The sequence below is a fragment of the Salvelinus fontinalis genome, chromosome 28, assembly GCF_029448725.1.
Source record: "Salvelinus fontinalis isolate EN_2023a chromosome 28, ASM2944872v1, whole genome shotgun sequence".
Taxonomy (NCBI): Eukaryota; Metazoa; Chordata; class Actinopteri; order Salmoniformes; family Salmonidae; genus Salvelinus; species Salvelinus fontinalis.
Genome location: NC_074692.1, coordinates 18859006 through 18877916, shown reverse-complemented (window position 1 = coordinate 18877916; position 18911 = coordinate 18859006). Strand labels below are relative to the sequence as shown.

At 43.0% G+C, this 18911-nt stretch overlaps 1 protein-coding gene across 6 annotated transcripts in view; it reads left to right on the top strand.

Moving 5' to 3' along the window:
• LOC129826316 (vinexin-like) overlaps positions 1–18911 on the top strand; it is a 41926-nt gene that overhangs the window by 20805 nt on the left and 2210 nt on the right. For 4 of the 6 annotated variants that reach the window (XM_055886900.1, XM_055886901.1, XM_055886902.1 and 1 more), the window contains exons 2-19: positions 1181–1336; positions 2856–3050; positions 3949–4027; positions 4545–4681; positions 5406–5469; positions 8887–8922; positions 9023–9104; positions 9512–9626; positions 12105–12281; positions 12498–12608; positions 13349–13407; positions 15454–15542; positions 16293–16351; positions 16664–16710; positions 16961–17075; positions 17161–17286; positions 18025–18611; positions 18751–18857. In XM_055886900.1, the coding sequence (XP_055742875.1) occupies positions 1325–1336; positions 2856–3050; positions 3949–4027; positions 4545–4681; positions 5406–5469; positions 8887–8922; positions 9023–9104; positions 9512–9626; positions 12105–12281; positions 12498–12608; positions 13349–13407; positions 15454–15542; positions 16293–16351; positions 16664–16710; positions 16961–17075; positions 17161–17286; positions 18025–18611; positions 18751–18857 (2197 nt within the window). In that variant the 5' untranslated portion in view covers positions 1181–1324. The remainder of the gene's footprint in view (positions 1–1180; positions 1337–2855; positions 3051–3948; positions 4028–4544; positions 4682–5405; positions 5470–8886; positions 8923–9022; positions 9105–9511; positions 9627–12104; positions 12282–12497; positions 12609–13348; positions 13408–15453; positions 15543–16292; positions 16352–16663; positions 16711–16960; positions 17076–17160; positions 17287–18024; positions 18612–18750; positions 18858–18911) is intronic. The other 2 variants (XM_055886904.1, XM_055886903.1) reach the window with 2 other exon arrangements.

The window sequence follows — 18911 nt, the reverse complement described above, 5'->3', positions numbered from 1 at the left end:
AAACCCATCAACCCGAGGCTCTCAGCCTCGCCTGGCCAAGGCACAAGTCGGAGAAAGTTGATCACAAATGGAAAGCCTTAATAATCACGTATCAATTTTCAAGTCCCATGGTAGCAGTTGTAGATCTTTTCAGGTCTTGCGTTTCCATGCCAACCCTGCTATTATGGGCTTTTGGAGCCACTGTAGAGAAGAGGAAATGACCTCCCTTTGAGTCCCCAAGGCCTTTGATGTAGAAACAGCTAATCTGATTTTCCAAGGTGCTGGTGATTAGGACCTGACTTCAGCCTGACATGGCTCACTCTCTCCACGGTGGCCATTCCCACAGCTCTCTTTCACTGTATGTTATGGAAGAGTTTAGGGAGAGTTGTGACTCATGTTTTGAATGGCCTCTGCTGTGGTAACAGGGATAGGAGGATAACAAACGTTCTCCTTTCAGAATGCCTTGACAGTGGGTTAATAGAACCCCAGTCAACTCAACTCATGACTTAGTTTTGATTTATGGACGAAAAGGTTGTTTGGCAGACAGACTAATGACTCAGAGATTAAATGTTAAATGTTCCATTGAAAAGAATGGTCTGTGGCATAGGATGAATCAATCAATCCCACAGAGACCCAACAAAGGACGTTACACATTAACATGTAATATAGACGTGCAACGTTTTCTAGATAGTAATGCTATTTTGATCTGGAATGCGTTCACTCGTCTTTAGAGAACACACAATTCAATCTTGAATGCCTGCCTGCTCTTCTGCCGGGAATTGCATCAACGTTCAGATCTCTGGGAGTGATGTTCGGCATTTATAAAAAATTATCCAATAACTGAAGAAGTACAGTTTGTTGCATTGTAAGTGACTTTTATCAGTGCAGGCAGCTCCTGAGCTCTATGGTCAGTCCCTTCCCACTGGGCACAGACGTCAATTCAATGTGTATTCCAGATTGGTTCACAACAACATTGATTCAAACAGTGTGGGTTATTTGCCTTCAAAACTTGGACGTGACTCAACTAAAAGGCATAATGCAATTGTCTCTGGAATAAGAGGTAATTGACCATAAATCTGTTTGTCTCCTTGTAGGGTGTTGTGTAAGAGAATATGCTACCGTGGTGTTCTCTGCATGTGAGTGACTTGATATCAATTATTTGCTCACCATCTAACCGGTATGTGTGTTTTGTTTATCACAGGTGAATACTTTGGCAGCTGCACGAAGACTTTGGCGTCAGAGACCAGCCAGGCTCATAACACAAAGACTTTGGCGTCGGAGACCAGCCAGGATCATAACACGAAGACTTTGGCGTCAGAGACCAGCCAGGATCATAACAAATGAAATGCAGTCTCAGGTATAGGCATTTTGGCTCACAAATTTCATTTAGGATTTGAGAGTAAAACTGACATCTTTCTCTAACTCCACATGAAGAGAGCTAGCTTCTTAGTAGAACTGAATTCTATGAAAGAACATATTCAGGCAGACCCAAAGTATTGAAGATTTGATAGAGATATTAAAAACAAATCGATTTTGCTGTGTCAGAGACAATAATCTTTGAAGTCTGTCTTGGCAGAGTTAGCATGAACAGCATACAGAGAGGGGCCTTTTAAAGATGTTATACAACAAGGCAAAACAACAACACTTATAAGTTAGAATGAAAAGAACAGCTATTTACTGTATTTATAGGCTACAATTTCCATGAAAATGCCCCAGTCCTAGCTCCATAATGGTATCTCTCGGAATAGCTAGATAGTTTCATCTGTGTGAGAGGCACAAGAGCTTCCCATGACCCCCAGAGTTCACACAGAAAGAGCTGAAACGCCCCTTGTGGACTCTAACACGCAAGAGTAGGATAAGAGGGGCAGTGTTGGGTAGTAAGGAGGGAGGCTGACCAGTTGACACGGAAACGTAGAGAGCAGGGGAGGGCTTTGGGAGAATCACTAACGCTGGTGCACTTTCACTGCGGTCAACATCAGCGACCCCTTTTCGACCCCCTCGGCCTGGGCCACTCCCCCTAGTTGGAGAACACAAGGCCCAGCTGAATGGATGGTTAATGGGCTTATAATAGGCCTCTCCTGTTTCAGCCCCCTGATTCTGGTCCTGAATGGGCCCTTTCTACAGCCTCTGCAAGGGAGATGATGAAGTGGGTGGAACAGCACATCCTTCTGCTGCTCTGCTTTAAATAAATGAGAGGCCTTTTCACCAGGAGCCCCACTGTTAGGGCCAATTAATGTCCACATAAAAACAGTGTCGTTAACAAGCTCACCTGACCTCCCTGGAGAGAGAGAGAGAGAGAGAGAGGAGGAGAGAGAGAGAGAGAGAGAGAGGAGAGAGAGAGAGAGAGAGGAGAGGAGAGACGAGAGAGAGAGAGGAGAGGAGGAGGAGGAGAGAGAGAGAGGAGAGAGAGAGAGAGAGAGAGGAGAGGAGAGGAGAGAGGACGAGAGGACGAGAGAGAGAGAGAGAGGAGAGAGAGAGAGAGGAGAGAGAGAGAGAGGGGAGAGAGCGAGAGAGAGAGAGAGAGACGGAGAGCAGAGAGAGAGGAGAGAGGGGAGAGAGAGAGAGAGAGAGAGAGAGAGGAGGAGAGAGAGAGAGAGGAAGAGAGAGAGAGGAGAGGAGAGAGAGGAGAGAGAGAGAACGAGAGAGAGAGAGACGCCAGAGAGAGAGAGAGAGAGAGGAGAGAGAGAGAGAGAGAGAGAGAGAGAGAGAGAGAGAGAGAGAGAGAGAGAGACAGAGACAGAGACAGAGACAGAGAGAGAGAGAGAGAGAGAGAGAGAGAGAGAGAGAGAGAGAGAGAGAGAGAGAGAGAGAGAGAGAGAGAGAGAGAGAGACATGGCTGTGTTTAGATGTAGTGTTCAACTGCCTCTTTCCTGTAGCAACGTGTGGACATCCTGGACCATCTGAACGGCTCTCGTATCGTCTTCTCTGACGATGGCCCTCCCTCCAACCAGCAGCATCACCTGTCCCCTCTAGACCTGACCCAGGAGGTGGTGATCATCTCCCCGGGGCTCCCCACCCCCCTTCTCAGCCCCTTCCGTTCCACAAGACTGCCACCCGTGGAGCTCATTAAGGCAAACAAAACTGTTAAGGAGATACACATGGTTATTGTACAGATGTAGAATCTTAATTTGAGCCAATTTGCTACAGCAGGAAAATAATCCTGCAGCAATAGGAAATGTGAATTATTATATGAATTATAATTAATGTACATTTATGTAGGGGTTGATACATTTTTCTGAAGGGGAAATCAAGTCTGACATTTCTAAGTGTAAATTGCAAACTTCAGAGGCCTTTTTCAACCTCAAATACACTACAGGTTTTAAATGAAACTGTTGAGTGTGAAAGCCCAACAGCACTTAAATATTTTATCTTGCCCATTCACCCTATGAATGGCACACATACACAATCCATGTCTCAATTGTCTCAAGGCCTAAAAATCATTTAACGTGTCTTCCTCCCCTTCTTCTACACTGATTGAATTGGATTTAACAAGTGACATCAATAAGGATCATAGCCTTCACCTGGATTCACCTGGTCAGTCTATGTCATGGAAAGAGCAGGTGTTCCTAATGCTTTGTACACTTTGTACACTGTAGATCACACGTTATATTGAGAGACAACAGCTCCTTTCTGTGGAGCTGTCTAGTATCACAGGTTCAGTGTTATGCCACTGGATTGGAATATACTTGATATTGATAGAGGACCTGAATTCGTGTTGGTTAATCCAATATATGATAATGTGTCCTGCACTACAGACTATCTCCACAGTTTAGTTTAGAACGTACATGTACAGAACAGAAATAGACAAGAACAACATAAGATATTACATTTTGTTTTATAAATAAAGAGTTATATATAGGAAAGACACAAAGAGACAACAAAAATACTATTTACACACTATTCATATATACAGTCACATGCTCTCCGACTGTTAATATTTATAACAGACTAATTGATTTTCCATCTTAGGTCTCAGAGGTCAATGGGAGTGACCCTCTTACCGACCCTCTTCGTTTTGGATCATACTATGGCCCTGCTCAATCAAATGGTAGGATTATAGTTTTCTTGAAATTATCATATAGAGCATTACAGTTTGAGTTTGATTTAAATATGTTTTATGTTTAAGTCATAAATGTGCATTATGAGATCATGGGATCTTTGGTGGGAGAGAAGACAGAACACTCTGGAATACCCTCAATGGAGACATGACTGATATGTGCTGGGTTCGCAGTCTGCAATCTTCTGCTAAAAGATTCTCAGAACTCTGTGTTTCAAATGTCAAGGGTTAATGTATATATAATATATTTTTTATCATCAGCTTTAATGAAGCCTTCACAATCATATTATTATCACCCTAAAATGTATTATATGATGCAGGGTATTAACCACACATCAATAAATGAAAACAAACTCAATTTCACAGTGGCACTCTGTGGCCACCCAGTGGCAATGGTGGTGAAGAAGGCTTGACTGTTCATACTGCTACTCAGCTGAAATGTAATAGAAAAATGAGGACAGTTAGGAATTGCTTTTGATAACAGATCTGTCCTGTCTTTCTGTAACAGGGGGTCTTTCTAATGGAGTCCAGACCAGGGACTCTTCCACTCTGCCGCGGAGGGCTGCTACGAGGGAGGAGCGCCTCATCAAGTTCTCTGGGATCGGCCCAGTGGATGAAACAGGGATGCCCATCGCCTCAAGATCAGTAAGATGAACACAGACAGATAGCAGCATGCATAACCATACATAAAAGCATCTGCTAAGTGGCATATATTACTGTTATATATTATATTATAACCATATATCGTCCTAGGGCCCAGACTTTTTCTTAATCTGGTCACGCAGATAAAACTCCTTGGTACACTCAAACAGGTGTAGGAACTTAATTTGACCAGTGTTGTGGCAGCAAAATAATCCTGCAGAAACAGGATTTAAACGTTTAGTCTATAATGTTGCTTGATCGATGGTTAGGCTATTAGCTGTCCAAAATTAAGCTACATGAAAAGTGCAATACTGTTAATATAATCCAGGCTGTATCACATTCGGCCGTGATTGGGAGTCCCATAGGGCGGTGCACAATTGGCCCAGCGTTGTCCGAGTTTTGCCAGGGTAGGCCGTCATTGTAAATAAAAATGTGTTCTTAACTGACTTGACTAGTTAAATTAAGGATAAATACAAAAATACATTTAAAAAATGTGTTATTGGGTGTTCTCAGTGAATTTATGTAAAACATGAAGCTCATCTGCATTTCCTGCAGTACAGCAAAATGCTCAGCAACAAAAGAGTGGTCAAATTAAAATTCAACATCTGTAGTTGTCATTTACCTGGAGCCAAAATGTCCTCATTCATGTACTCTGAAACGTCTGAGAGCTTTTTCTCATATGTCTAACAAGATGTTTTTGTCATGTTTCCTTCTTTTCTCACACCAGAGCGTGAACAAGCCCAAAGACTGGTACAGGAGCATGTTCAGGCAGATCCACAAGAAGCCAGAAGGTATGACTTCTCCTCCCTCTCACCTTCTCTCACACACACTCACACCAGCCCAGATAGAGAATTCCTTTCTATCAATATCAGCCTCCAGAGAGCTGATCCAGAAGGCAGATTATTCCAGGGACAGGAGGACTCTCAAGATGTTTTGATATCTATACCCAATCATTCCAACTTATCTACAGTATCTCCACATATCTAGCCCCATCCTAAATGTATTCCTTCATACCAGTTCTTATATCCAGTTGTATATCAGTAGTCTATTTCTGGTTATGTGTCTGCTTGGTGGTATTGACAGGCAGCACTCAGGTCCTCAGAGTGACAGGACAGAAATGGCCTGGATGGAGTTTAAAACTGATTCTCAGGTGTCATCACTCTCCAGGCAGTTGGCTTTTAACCCACTACAGGTTTCACAGCCACTGATCCCTCCTGAGAGCAGTGTCTAGTGTGCTGGTTCATTGTGCCATAGGCACCAACCTGATTAATGTGCAGGTGATGGATTCCTTTGACAGAGTACAGAAAATATTTGCATTAGTCACATATCATAATTGCATTGGAATGTCAATAGGGCCCGATTCTGACTTAGGAAATTACGCCTTTTGTAGGCACGCCTTTCAGCCCTTCTCAGTAGTTGTTATTCAGACTTACCTTATGAAGGTGTGTAACGGGCTTTGCAGGTGTGGTTGCCTTGCTCCGCTGAATAAATGTAATTGAACCGGTGATAACCCTTCCACTAGCTGGCCAACAGATTTTCTCATTGAGTTTTCATTCAATTGGGTTTTCAGTGCATTTATCTTAAGCCATCCCTTTAAATACAGTGTACCTTTAATTAGAAATTTGTCAGACTAGAAAACATCGAGAGAACGGGTTCAGAAAATGGGGGTCAATGAAAGAAATCCAAATATATGCATATTCGTCTCCGTTTCAACACCAACTGTTAGATTTAAAAAAAGTATCTGATCTTGTCGATTATATAGGCCAATTTTTGGGTTAGGAAAGTACGTAAGAATTTTAAAAAATGGTTTGGAGAGCCTTTACGCACAAAATATATTGATGAATCAAAGATACAGTGGTTTGATTCCTTCTGAAAATGGCCATATTCCCTTCTTTGACCCATGGTAATGTTGGAAGATTTTTTATTTATACATTTTTTACATTTTTATTTCACCTTTATTTAACCAGGTAGACTAGTTGAGAACAAGTTCTCATTTACAACTGCGACCTGGCCAAGATAAAGCAAAGCAGTGTGACACAGACAACAACACAGAGTTACACATAGAATAAACAATACAATTAGCTTATATATATATATTTATATTATTAACTGTTACTTATCATCCTCAGCAACAACCACATGACCGTGATGGCATTTACAAAGGAAGCAAATGAAGTTAACTAAAACAATGTGATTAAATGGAATGATAAATTGGCAGTTGAATTGTAACGATTGTTCTCCTCCTCGTATGAGGAGGAGCATGGATCGGACCAAAACGCAGCTTGTGTGGAATACATGATGAAATTATTTAAACAAGACGAACACGAAGCACACTTGAGAAATTACAAAACAATAAACAACGTAGACCGACCTGAACATGAGAACTTACAGAACACGAAGAACGCACGAACAGGAACAGACTAGACTAGACTAGACAAACTAAACAGTCCTGTGTGGTACATACACTGACACGGAAGACAATCACCCACAAACAAACAGTGTGAACAGCCTACCTTAATATGGTTTTCAATCAGAGGAAACGTCAAACACCTGCCCGTGATTGAGAACCATATAAGGCTAATTAAACATGAACCTAAACATAGAAACAAATTACATAGACTGCCCACCCAGCTCACGTCCTGACCAACTAAACAAAGCTAAACAAAGGAAAATAAGGTCAGGAACATGACATGAATATATGTTCTTATTAGGCCTACTGACGGTCGGTACCGATAGTGGCTAATATTTAACATGATAGAAACAGGAAACAGAGAAAGTCGGGGTGGCCTAATATTAAGACATTTAAGAGTGCCCATCCTTGCAAGTTAAAAGGCCGTACAATTTCAGTTCTGAATAATGGAACAGCATATCACAAACTTTACTGTGGGAGAGTTGATATGTTGATATGCTTCAGTTTGCTGCCATATGACTGTTTCACGTCTCCAGCAATTATAAGGTAAAATAGACCTAACACAAGTGTCATTTATATTTACAATTCCCTTATCCAATCAGATTACTCATTTACCTAGCTGTTATCAATAGCTCTTATCAAGTTGTAAATTACAGTGCATGGAGAATGCTGTTATTTCTATCAGAAATAAATAAGAAGAAGCTTTTTCTACCTGGATCCGGCAGATTGCTCAACCTTATTCATGGTTTCCTCACGTGTAACGGTGGTGGAATTATGAGGGAATTAAGTCAAGGTCAGAATACGGCGTATCTGTAGACACACGACTGCCACTCCTTCATTTATTTGATCTCCACCCCAAACTAATAGTAGATGAATAGCACACTATTCTAATGCTTAAGTTCAACGTCAGGATACACATAGAGAGAAAAGTGCATAAAAAGGAAATAACGTTCCATTTACGTGAGCTTAATTTGAGTCGGAATTCGGAATCAGGGCCCTACCGAAAAGAATATACACTATATATACAAAAGTACATGGACATGCCATAACATTTCTGGATTAGGCAATTCCAGCACACAGCCATGCAATCGCCATAGACAAACATTGGCAGTAGAACGGCCTTACGGAAGAGCTCAGTGACTTTCATTGCGGCACTGTCATAGGATGCCTCCTTTCCAACAAGTCAGTTCGTCAAATGTCTGCCCTGCTAGAGCTACCCCGGTCAACTGTACATGCTGTTATTGTGAAGTGGAAACATCTAGGAGCAACAACAGCTCAGCCGTGAAGTGGCTGGCCACACAAGCCCACAGATTGGGACCGCTGAGTGCTGAAGCGTGTAGCGCATAAAAATTGTTTGTCCTCAGTTGCAACACTCACTACCGAGTTCCATGCTACCTCAAATGTCAGCACATGAACTGTTCGTCGGGAGCTTCATGAAATGGGTTTCCATGGCCGAGCAGCTGCACACAAGCCTAAGATCACCATGCGCAATGCCAAGCATCGGCTGGAGCTGTGTAAAGTCAACATTGGACTCTGGAGCAGTGGAAACGTGTTCTCTGGAGTGATGAATCACGCTTCACCATCTGGCAGTCCGATGGACAAATCTGGGTTTGGCGGATGTCAGGAGAACGGCCCGAATGCATAGTGCCAACTGTAAAGTTTGGTGGAGGAGGAATAATGGTCTGGGGCTGTTTTTCATGGTTCGGGCTAGGCCCCTTAGTTGGGGTGAGTGTACTAGTTATGATTAATGTTCTCTAAATCCCTCTAACTCTCTTTGCTATCTTTGCCCATTTGTTAGAAACTGACGAGGACTCTGAGCGATGGTCTGCTGAAAGTGAGTAAAGTGGAAATAACATAGCCATGTTCTGGGGTGTAACTTATCTACTCTGTCAGATGGCCAGTCTTTGCTCACACTAATTTTGACTGATCCTCAGGGAGCCGGGCCCTTGCTGCTGACTCAGCCGGTGGGCAGCAGACTCAGACCCATATGGACAATTACGGAGCCCTCCCTGACTGGTGAGACTGGGAGAGATTGACGAATAAGACCTCCTCATTTAAACCAACAGTAGAGCTCAGTGAGGTGGAAGAACATGTTGAGAATGTTAGAATGTATTTGTTTCTGTTACTGTGTAACCATGACCAAGTTCACTGCATATCAGAAGTATGTGGGCAGTCATTGTGAAACACCTAGTTTGTGCTACTTGAGTCAACCTGGTAATTGGGTGAATGGTATAAGTGTGAATTCCAAACCCAGACCCAAGACAAGGAGTGTGGGGAGAGACAAAAACAAGTGCCAGGTAGACACGTTTGGATCTGTTCCTACAGGCATTGGCAATGAAACCATGATTAAGTTGTGTTGTGTTGTGTGTGTGTGTGCGTGCGTGCGTGTTCGTGCATGCATGTTGTTGGGGATTGTGTTTCAGGAGTGAGCTGGGGGTTGAAGATAAGCTTTCAGACCGATGGGGGGAGCCACCACAACCCAGGAGCATATTTGACTTTGAGCCTGGACAGAGCACCACCTCAGAGGTCCACAGCCAGGTAAGGCCTTGCCCTCCTTTACCAGGGTGCTTAACAGGGAGCAATACCACACATTTTAATATAGATGGTACATGGATTGAACATATTTGTTTGTATTTAAAGGTTGCACTTTGGCAAATAATTCCTGATTTTAAAGCAAGATGTTTTTCATTGAGGTTTTCAAAAGATGTGTGGCTTAGCTTCAGAACTATTTTTGAGAGTTTTTCTTTGTACTGTATTTGTTAGGGTGGAGTGGGCTGCCTACAATAGCTGCTCGTGGTGGCAAACACCTTATCCCTTTCTTATTAGGATTAGTTTGTGTCAGTATCCTGGAATGCTTCTCAGCTGAAAGCATCTCACGCCAGGTAATCAGGAAGTTGTTAATGCGATCATTGCTACAATGGCAAACCCACACCAGCTGTGTTCCGGCTTTCTTCTTAATTTCGAGATCATAATTTGTAGAACAAACAAAAGAACATGAAGACAGTGTTTGTTAACCATGAACTGCCATAAACTACTGGATGGTCAACAGTGTATGTATTGCTGTCTATGATGCATGTGTTCCCTTGGAAATGTATCTAACTTTTCTGCCCTTATTAAAATGAGTAAGTGACTCGGAACTACCCATGAGTGTGTGTGTGTCTGTCTGTCTGTGTGTGTGTGTGTGTGTGTGTGTGTGTGTGTGTGTGTGTGTGTGTGTGTGTGTGTGTGTGTGTGTGTGTGTGTGTGTGTGTGTGTGTGTGTGTGTGTGTGTGTGTGTGTGTGTGTGTGTGTGTGTGTGTGTGTGTGTGTGTGTTTGAGTGTGTGTGTGTGTGTTTGAGTGTGTGTGTGTGTGTGTGTGTGTGCATGCATGCATGCATGCATGAGGCCCTTTGAATACTGTATGTCTGTCTGTTAAAATACCCTGAGTGAGTTAGAGAGGAGTGTGTTTGTCTCTGGGCTGACGTTTTGAATGGCTCTTGTCGCCAAGCCCCAGATCTGGTGCAAATTGAGCCTGGCGTCTCACAGCGGGAAGAAAATAAATACGGGGCCCAGGCGTCTTGTGATACTGATTATGCCTGTTAACCTCTTGTGGTGCGTAATGTTTCACAGTATGGAAGCGTATTTCATTTACTCTGAAGGTCATCACCAGGCTTGCTCTAGATTAGGTAGAAGTTGTTTGGATTGTTGTAAGGATTGGAGGTAGTGTAATATGATTCTAGATCTGTGGTTAGGTACAGCTTCTACTTCCAGCAACTCCTCTCCTCAGTTCAGGCCAGCCTGTGTACAGAGAATCACACAATTACAGACAGACCAAATCAAGTGCTGAACTCCTGAGTTCAGTAATATCATTGCCTGTGATTGTAGTGATGACTATGGACTAAGAGAATACTTTGGCTTTCACAGGATCTCACTCTGCCAAGGTATTTCAAGGAACATGAAAAAGGGGCTGGGAGTTGAAGGTTTCTTAAGTTTATACCCTTTTAAAGTAGTGTAGAAATTCTTTCTACTGTAAGTTACTGGGCCATATGTCTTCTTAAAGGCCCAGTGCAGTCAAAATCCATTTTTTCTGTGTTTTGCATTGGCTGATGACACTTACACTGTAAAAGTGTGAAAAAATGTGATCTCTGTTATTTCCTGATAGTTGCTGGTTGAAAATACAATCTACACAATCTCCAGGTTTGGGCTGGAGTTTCGGCTTGCCTGGTGACATCACAATGTGGTAAATTGGTAAATATACCAATAACAAAGACAGTTCCAAACCTGCCAATAACAGGTAGTTTTTAGTTTTCCGTCCCCACTCCCAGACAGTCCTAGCAAAATTATTGCTTGAGAAATAGCTTTTTGTCAATTTTATTGGAAAACTATTATAGTAAGGTATTTAAAGACCCAGTGCAGTCAAGAATGTGATTTTCCTGTGTTTTATATATATTTCCACACTTTAAGGTTGGAATAATCCTGTGAAATTGTGAAAATAATGATAATGTCTTTTTAGTGTAAGAGCTGTTTGAAAAGACCACCTGAAATTTCAGCCTGTTTCGGTTGGAGTTTTGGCCTGCCTGGTGACATGGACCTTTAATTGTTACCCCAAATTTTTTGATATTGATATAAAAATGTCTGCATTGAGCCTTTAATGAGGGAATGAGTTCTGTTTCATCTGACTGTTAAATTGTTTATGTGGATGTAGAGTTAATGAAGTGAATCAGATTGACTGACTATAAAGGAGTCTACAGGAACGCACTTCTGTGTTTGGCTGGGCTCACATAAAAAGTACAGGTTTTGTATGTATCACAAACTATGATCATGCTTTACTGTAAATCAAACTGCAGGGTTTAAGAACTTTTAGAAGAGTTAGATATCAGTTGGATCAAATGGGAAAGCTATAAATAACCAATACAGTCGTTTACTGTTCAATACATCTACTATGACCAACTGTTATCTATCTATATGACCAACTCTCAGGTCTCCCTGTATGACTGTGTGCTCAGAGTCTATAGTCTATATGTTTGTGTTTCCCAGCTTCAGGGTCAGCCAGCCCAGAAGCCCCAGCAGCCTCCCATACAGCTGGCCCAGCAGCCTCCCATACAGCTGGCCCAGCAGCCTCCCATACAGCTGGCCCAGCAGCCGCCACAGCACAGACCCACAGAGAAACCCTGGTCCCCCATAGAGAAGCCGTCTAAGCCCTCCGCCTTCGAGGTGAGTGCTCACAGTGATATGATAGTTGTCATAACCTCCACCATGATGGCCAAAGGCAGTGATTGTTTTAATGAGCTAGCAAAGAAAAAGGAAAAGTTAGCATGGACAGATTGAATCATGCCAGGAGCATGAAAGTATGTGGCCACCATGAGTTACTGTATTTAGTTGGAAATTTGATTAATTCATTCCTTCCAACCACCATGCTGCATTGACCAGGAGTCTCTGCTCTCTGAGCTGAGCTGTTTTGAGGCTGAGCTGGACTCGGACATCCAGGGCCTGGAGAGGAGGCTTTCCCAGAAGAAGCAGACGCGGCGAGGCCGGGGTGAGGTACTGAGGCCCCCCTTGTGACTCTGCTGAAGCAACCCTCCTCCCTGCTACCCTGCCTGTAACCCTCTCCTCACTCTCACACTCCTCTAGAAATACACTGAGAGGAGGTCTGGTTGCTTGCATGGATAATGTCAATACCATACCTCCCTATTATCTCCCCATCTCCCCCTCCTGTGAGGACTGTTTGAAAGACAGACGGCCCTGCATGCCAACCCCGACACTGCCCTGTGACCCTGCTACCCACAGGACCTGCCTGCCTTGCACTTGGATGTGTCTGCCTCAAATCACACGCCTACAAATCTAAACCCCCCACAAACCTAAATCAGACTGCAAATCCAATAAGCATTTGTTATGCTTTTCCCTCACGCTTTCCGTAGAAACAGAAGTTCAATTCAATGAAGAACTTAACTGTTCGCAACACTGTATGCCTTGTATGCTTTTAATGCTGAATTGAAGGATTTCATTTCACTCTTCAAAAGTTGATGCTGATTCTCTTCACAACCTTAATTTGCACCTCATCTAATCAGCTGTATGTGGTTGTATACTGCCACTCCTCAATCAAAGATGCCACAGAAAGATACTGTTACCAACCATGTCATTGTATTCAATGGAGTGTAGGACCCAGGGGAGTTCTCTCTCCCTCTGGCTTATTTGGGAGTGGTCACCACCTCTGCTCTGTCTGAGTAGCTGTGAGATTTTCTCCAAAAGAGAACAGCCTTCAATGTGATCTCTGCTTCCAGGGTGCCAGGAACGCTGATCCAGGAACTGCTGCAGGGACAGGGACAACACAGGACAACAGGTGAGTAATGGGACAACGTTGTTGCTTTGTCTGTTGGTGTGATTGTACATACAATGGTTTTATCCCTTCAGTAAAACGATGTCTCAAGTTGTACAGGGTAGGTCATTGGGTGTAGCTGCATCACTTTTCTGATGTTGAGAAATATGTACAGGAATTGTTGTCGATACAGGAAACAGTTATTATACTGTTCATTGTTGTATCCTCTAACTATAGTTGCGTCCCCAAAACCATGTCAACATCAACTGATTCACGCACCATTATTTCATTTGCTCTGACAAATCTGTTCATGACAGAAGGGATTGACTAAGCAAATCTTTTAGCCTTTTTTAAATAATTTCTTAAGCTTCCTTATCCAGACAATATTTTGTTTTGGACAAAGATCAAATCTGGCAGTTGGTCTCACTGACATGAAGTGTGCTTTGTTTTTAGACCATACATTTTTTTTTTACAACTTTATTGTCCCACAGAGGCTACAGATAATGCACTATTGACCTGTGTGCATCATTTCTGACACAACACACCACTTGGGTATGAGTAGAAAATCCACACGTTGTTTCTATAAGATACATGTATGTCAATGGTATTGAGACTATTGCTTGCGCATTACAGTTGGATGACTGATGCCTCTTCAGTGACTAAGCAGCTACAAGTCTGTTTACAACCATTTGGATTGCTGTTGTCTTGATACTAACAGCTGGGACCCACTTCCCCAGGCTTGTATCTGTGTCTGTGCACTGGCAGGTTGGTCATTGAAGAGTCTAGCTAGACTGCGGCTTGATGACCAGTGCAGAGAGATGAAGCAAGTCTAAGCCATGATTCAAATTATTGCAGTCAATGCATTTTTGCAGGCATGTGAAATAACCGCCCTACAGTAACAATACCGTTTTTAAAGATAATGCAATTCAAAAGCTTGTGACTTTCTAAAGATATTCTCCAAAATGATCCCAGCTTGTGCGGTTCATGTTCAGCATGAAGCCAGTGTGAAATGCAGAGGGAGGTAACACCAGGACATGCCAGGTTAATGGTTGAGCCCCAGGCTGGCTGGAGGCCACATACCAGACCTCCTCTGAGCCCAACTCCCACGTTCTTAATCCAGTTACACATTTCTTCATCCACTATGGATACATGCACTTGTCCATCACACAACTGTTGCAATACGTTAGTCTTTACAGTCGTTGGTTCCCTATCAGTTAGAAATGAGAAAACATAGCAAAGTTAGTCTTGCTGCCTAGTAGACACTCTTATAGAATACTTAATAGTTGAGCTACATACCTTTCAAACAAATTGAAGTTCAGCTAATTAATTGCCTACTGTGTAATACATTCTTGGACAGATCTCTCCTAGTTGTTGTTTGCTAAACTGAGCTCATGTGTTTTGGCCAAGTGACCTCCTTCCTACCTCGAGACCTTAGAGTCCGGTTACTGAGACGGTTGCTAAGGAGATGTAAAATGGAAACATACAACAGTAAGAATATGGCAGGTTTTTACGGCTTCCTGTTGTCCAGGCCTCCTGCTTGGCTGCAGGCAGACACAGCCAGCTGCCAGACTCTGACTGGATCAACAGGCAGGTGTGATGCCTTTCTGTGACTGTGTTTATCTGGTTCAGACAGTGGACAGCTGTTTACTGATCTAATGCACTTTCTCAGATACATGTTTGTTTAATAATGATACTGATTTGCTCATGCTGCTATGTCTTTTAACTTCACATTTATTGGAGAACCCTGCATGATGTTTCCCTGTCATTTACACATGGTAATAAAGTCAGCGACTATGATGATGACTATAAGTTCTCCAAAGACAGAAGGTCCCCAGAGTAATTCTCGCTCTCTCAACTTTGTTTGATCTTTATATGCAAACCAGCAGCTGTGGCCAAAGGCCAAATCTGCATGACAAATGTATATACTACTGCACACAGTACCCTGTCCTTATACAGTGTGGAGCTCCACCATGTGGGCTGTTAATGTTGGGAAACATCTAATTGACTGGAGTTTGTGGGAGCATACAGTCAGACAGTAAACCTGTTCTCTTTTCCTGTAATTTTTTCCAGCTCTTTGACTGGAGCAAAGCAACCTCTCCATCGTCCCATTGTCCCCACAACAGCTGTTGCTCAGAGGGCAGACCCTAGTCCCACACATGGTAAGGCTATGTAGGAGTTGATCCTGGATCCAATCCATACATGAAAACCTTTTATTCAGAAAGAGTAGTGCTAAGGCTAGGCCACTCTACAAGCAGTCTCAGTAAAATGGCCCAGTAAAGACTAGTAACAGTAGGTTAGGTATAATACTGCTGTGTACTTGAATGCTGTAGTTGGAATTGATTCATTTTAATAGTGGGTAACGTTTAAAATCTAATCAGTGACACTTCATGGAAAAACAGCCTCTACTAACGGAATACAGTAATACAGTAATTGGGACTACTGTTGAAGTCTTGTGATTCCTTGTCATTTCCTGCAGACTTTCCTGATCTGTATGAATGAATTTGATATAAAACTGATATGGGTTAGTGAGAGGAGATGTTTCTTACTTTTAGCATGGAAAGAGCTGTAGTGTATGGGTGGGGAGGTAGCACAGAAAAGGGACTGCGGGCCGGAAACGTTGATTATAGATCAGCTTTATCCAACTGTTTTTCTTGGAGATTAGTCTGAGAACCAGCCCAAAGGTTTGGCTTCTTTAGAAGAACATACATTGAACTGGAGAGGGTTCATTCAATCTTTACATATCTTCCCACCGACTTGATATAATTACTCTTAAAGCATCAAAAGCTGGATTGGGAGGCTATACAATTTCCTGATAAACCTTGTGATTCTGCTCCACTCTTTTGACCTGTGTCTTGTTTCCTCACTCTCATCTCTGTTACTCTCCATGTCTCCATGCTGTTCTACAATAGAACGCCTCTCCCCTGCACCTGAAGTCATGGAGTTCCCACCCAAAAGACCGGAGAAGCAGGTAGATGTCTTTCTCCTTCTTGGTGTTGGGATATGCAATTACTATACATACCTGGTATACTGTACACAATGTGAAAACATTTTAAAAATGTATCTCTGATCTTTGAGGAGTGAGGTTCATCGGAAGGTTTTAGTGCTTTATGTATTGTGGTCTGAAAATAATCTGTATATATGAACATTTTGTTTTCTTTTAGCTACCCTGATTAGGATCTTGCTATAACTATCAACAACTGCAAGCTGGAACAGGCCTGTGCCCTTGTGAGAAGCAGACTTTCACATCTCGCCAATACACTTCTTTTGTTTGTTTGTGCAGATGAAAGCAGCAAGAGCCAAGTTCAATTTCCAGGCTCAGTCACCCAAGTGAGTTATAATTCCTGCTGATCGGCTGCAAACCATTCCCTCTCACATGTCCGTTTAACTGTATTGTCAGTGAAAAGAAACACACTCAATGTAATTATATCACATTTAGGCCAGTCAAACCTAATTTGACCAAACTGATTTTCTCAGAAAGCCCAATAATGTTAATATCGAGTTAGTAAAGCTGAGCTCTTCAATTAATCTAATGCATGTCCCTCGAGCCACAGTCTGACTTTTCTCCTCCTCTTCCTAGGGAACTGTCTCTACAGAAGGGAGACATTGTTTACATCCTCAGGCAGGTAGACGCCAACTGGTTTGAAGGAGAGCATCATGGGAGAGCCGGTATCTTCCCCACAACCTATGTGGAGGTGGGTGTGCATCCAACTAACCTCAGTGTCGATTTATGTGATGCGCTCCACATGTCATTCTGAACCTCACTCATTTCCGGCCCAGATTGTCCCTCCTACAGAGAAGCCCACACCCATCAAGTCTCCCACCATCCAGGTGCTGGATTACGGACAAGCAGTGGCTCTGTTCACCTTCAATGCAGACCTGCCTGTTGAGCTGTCCTTCCGTAAAGTGAGCATCCTACTATGTATTCTATCTTTAACACCCTAATACCTGTATTAAATCATGAAGAAAGCCAGTGCTACATGTTGCAGCCTGGAATCAATGCAGGACATGTTCATAAAAGGCTGCAAGTAAAAACATCATGACAGGACCATGACACACCACAGCACAGTAATGCAACACAGGAGCAGCTTCAGTTGTAGGTCCATCCTGCCCAGTTCCACATAGAGGTTTAGACGGTCATTTCTACACACAGCCTTTTTAATGAGTGTAATTGATTAACTGTTTTATGAGGTCTTCCTATTGGAAAATGTTGTTGCCTGTTTTTTTCTTCCCCAGAGTAGGTTAGAAAACAGCACTTGAATCAGACTATTCTTTTTGGGATACTATGGTACATGTGCCTTTCTGTATCTTGTTTTTTATCATGTGTTGGTGATTGTTGCGTGTCCTGTAATTGTAAGTCATTGATGCATGCTGTGATAAAACAATTTCCAAATTGGGATTAATAGTAATACTCTCTCATCTTTAGCTTAAGGATGTTGACTGTTCTTTTAGAATATTTTAATCATTCAAAGTATCCCCTCTACTGTGTCTCTCTCACACTGCCTGTGTTTTCTTCTTTGTGGTTGATACACAGCTGTATTCATAATTACATAGATAGTGACAATTACCTGAGGTTTGAATGTATTACGTGAGAGTTATGGTACTTTTGTCATGAACCATGATGTCCCTGCTCCTCTATCTCAGGGCGAGGTGATCAGTGTAACCAGGCGTGTGGATGACAGGTGGTTGGAGGGCCGGGTCCCAGGGACTACCAGGAGTGGCATCTTCCCCACCAACTACGTCCAGGTTAACAAGTTGCCCCGCACCAAATCATCCTCTGACGACTACCCAGTTTGCCCCATGTCATCCACATCCCCAGAGCCAATGAGTCCAGGGCGCCCTCTACACTCACCCTGCTCTCCTTTGACCCGCTCGCCTCGGAGTCTGACCCCCTCCTCCCGCAGCCCTGAACCAGGATTTTCCCCCCTGAAGCCGTCCTCACCCATACCCCATGGGACAGTAGCTTCCCATTCACGTTCATCCATCCAGCCCTCACTATCCAAAGAAGCACCCAATCACTGGCCACACCCCACTTCATGGCCTGCCTCCCCCACCCCCCAGAACAACCCCTGGGGAGGAGCACAACCGGCTCTGCACAACTCCATTGGCAGAGCTGATTCACCGTCCAATCAGATGTCCCCATCTGCACACAGGGGAGGAGCAGCCCCGAACAACATCCCCAAAACAAGAACTACCAACAATGCTGGCTCAACAGTAGTGCAACGCCAACCGTGAGTCAAATGTTTTTGTCAATGAAAATGTGATTTTATATAACGTGATTGAGGTACTGTTTATCTCATTTTTCATTGCCACAGTCTACTCACCTTGCCAAAAATCAAATCCCAAACCCTGGCCTGTGCTCTCACTCAGATACAAAGCAGTTTACAACTACAACCCACAGAACAGAGATGAGCTGGAACTGAGAGAGGGGGACATCGTACAAGTGATGGAGAAGTGTGATGATGGCTGGTTTGTAGGTAAGACATTTACACAAGACTTGAAAGGGGCAATCTGCAGTAGCTACATCTATT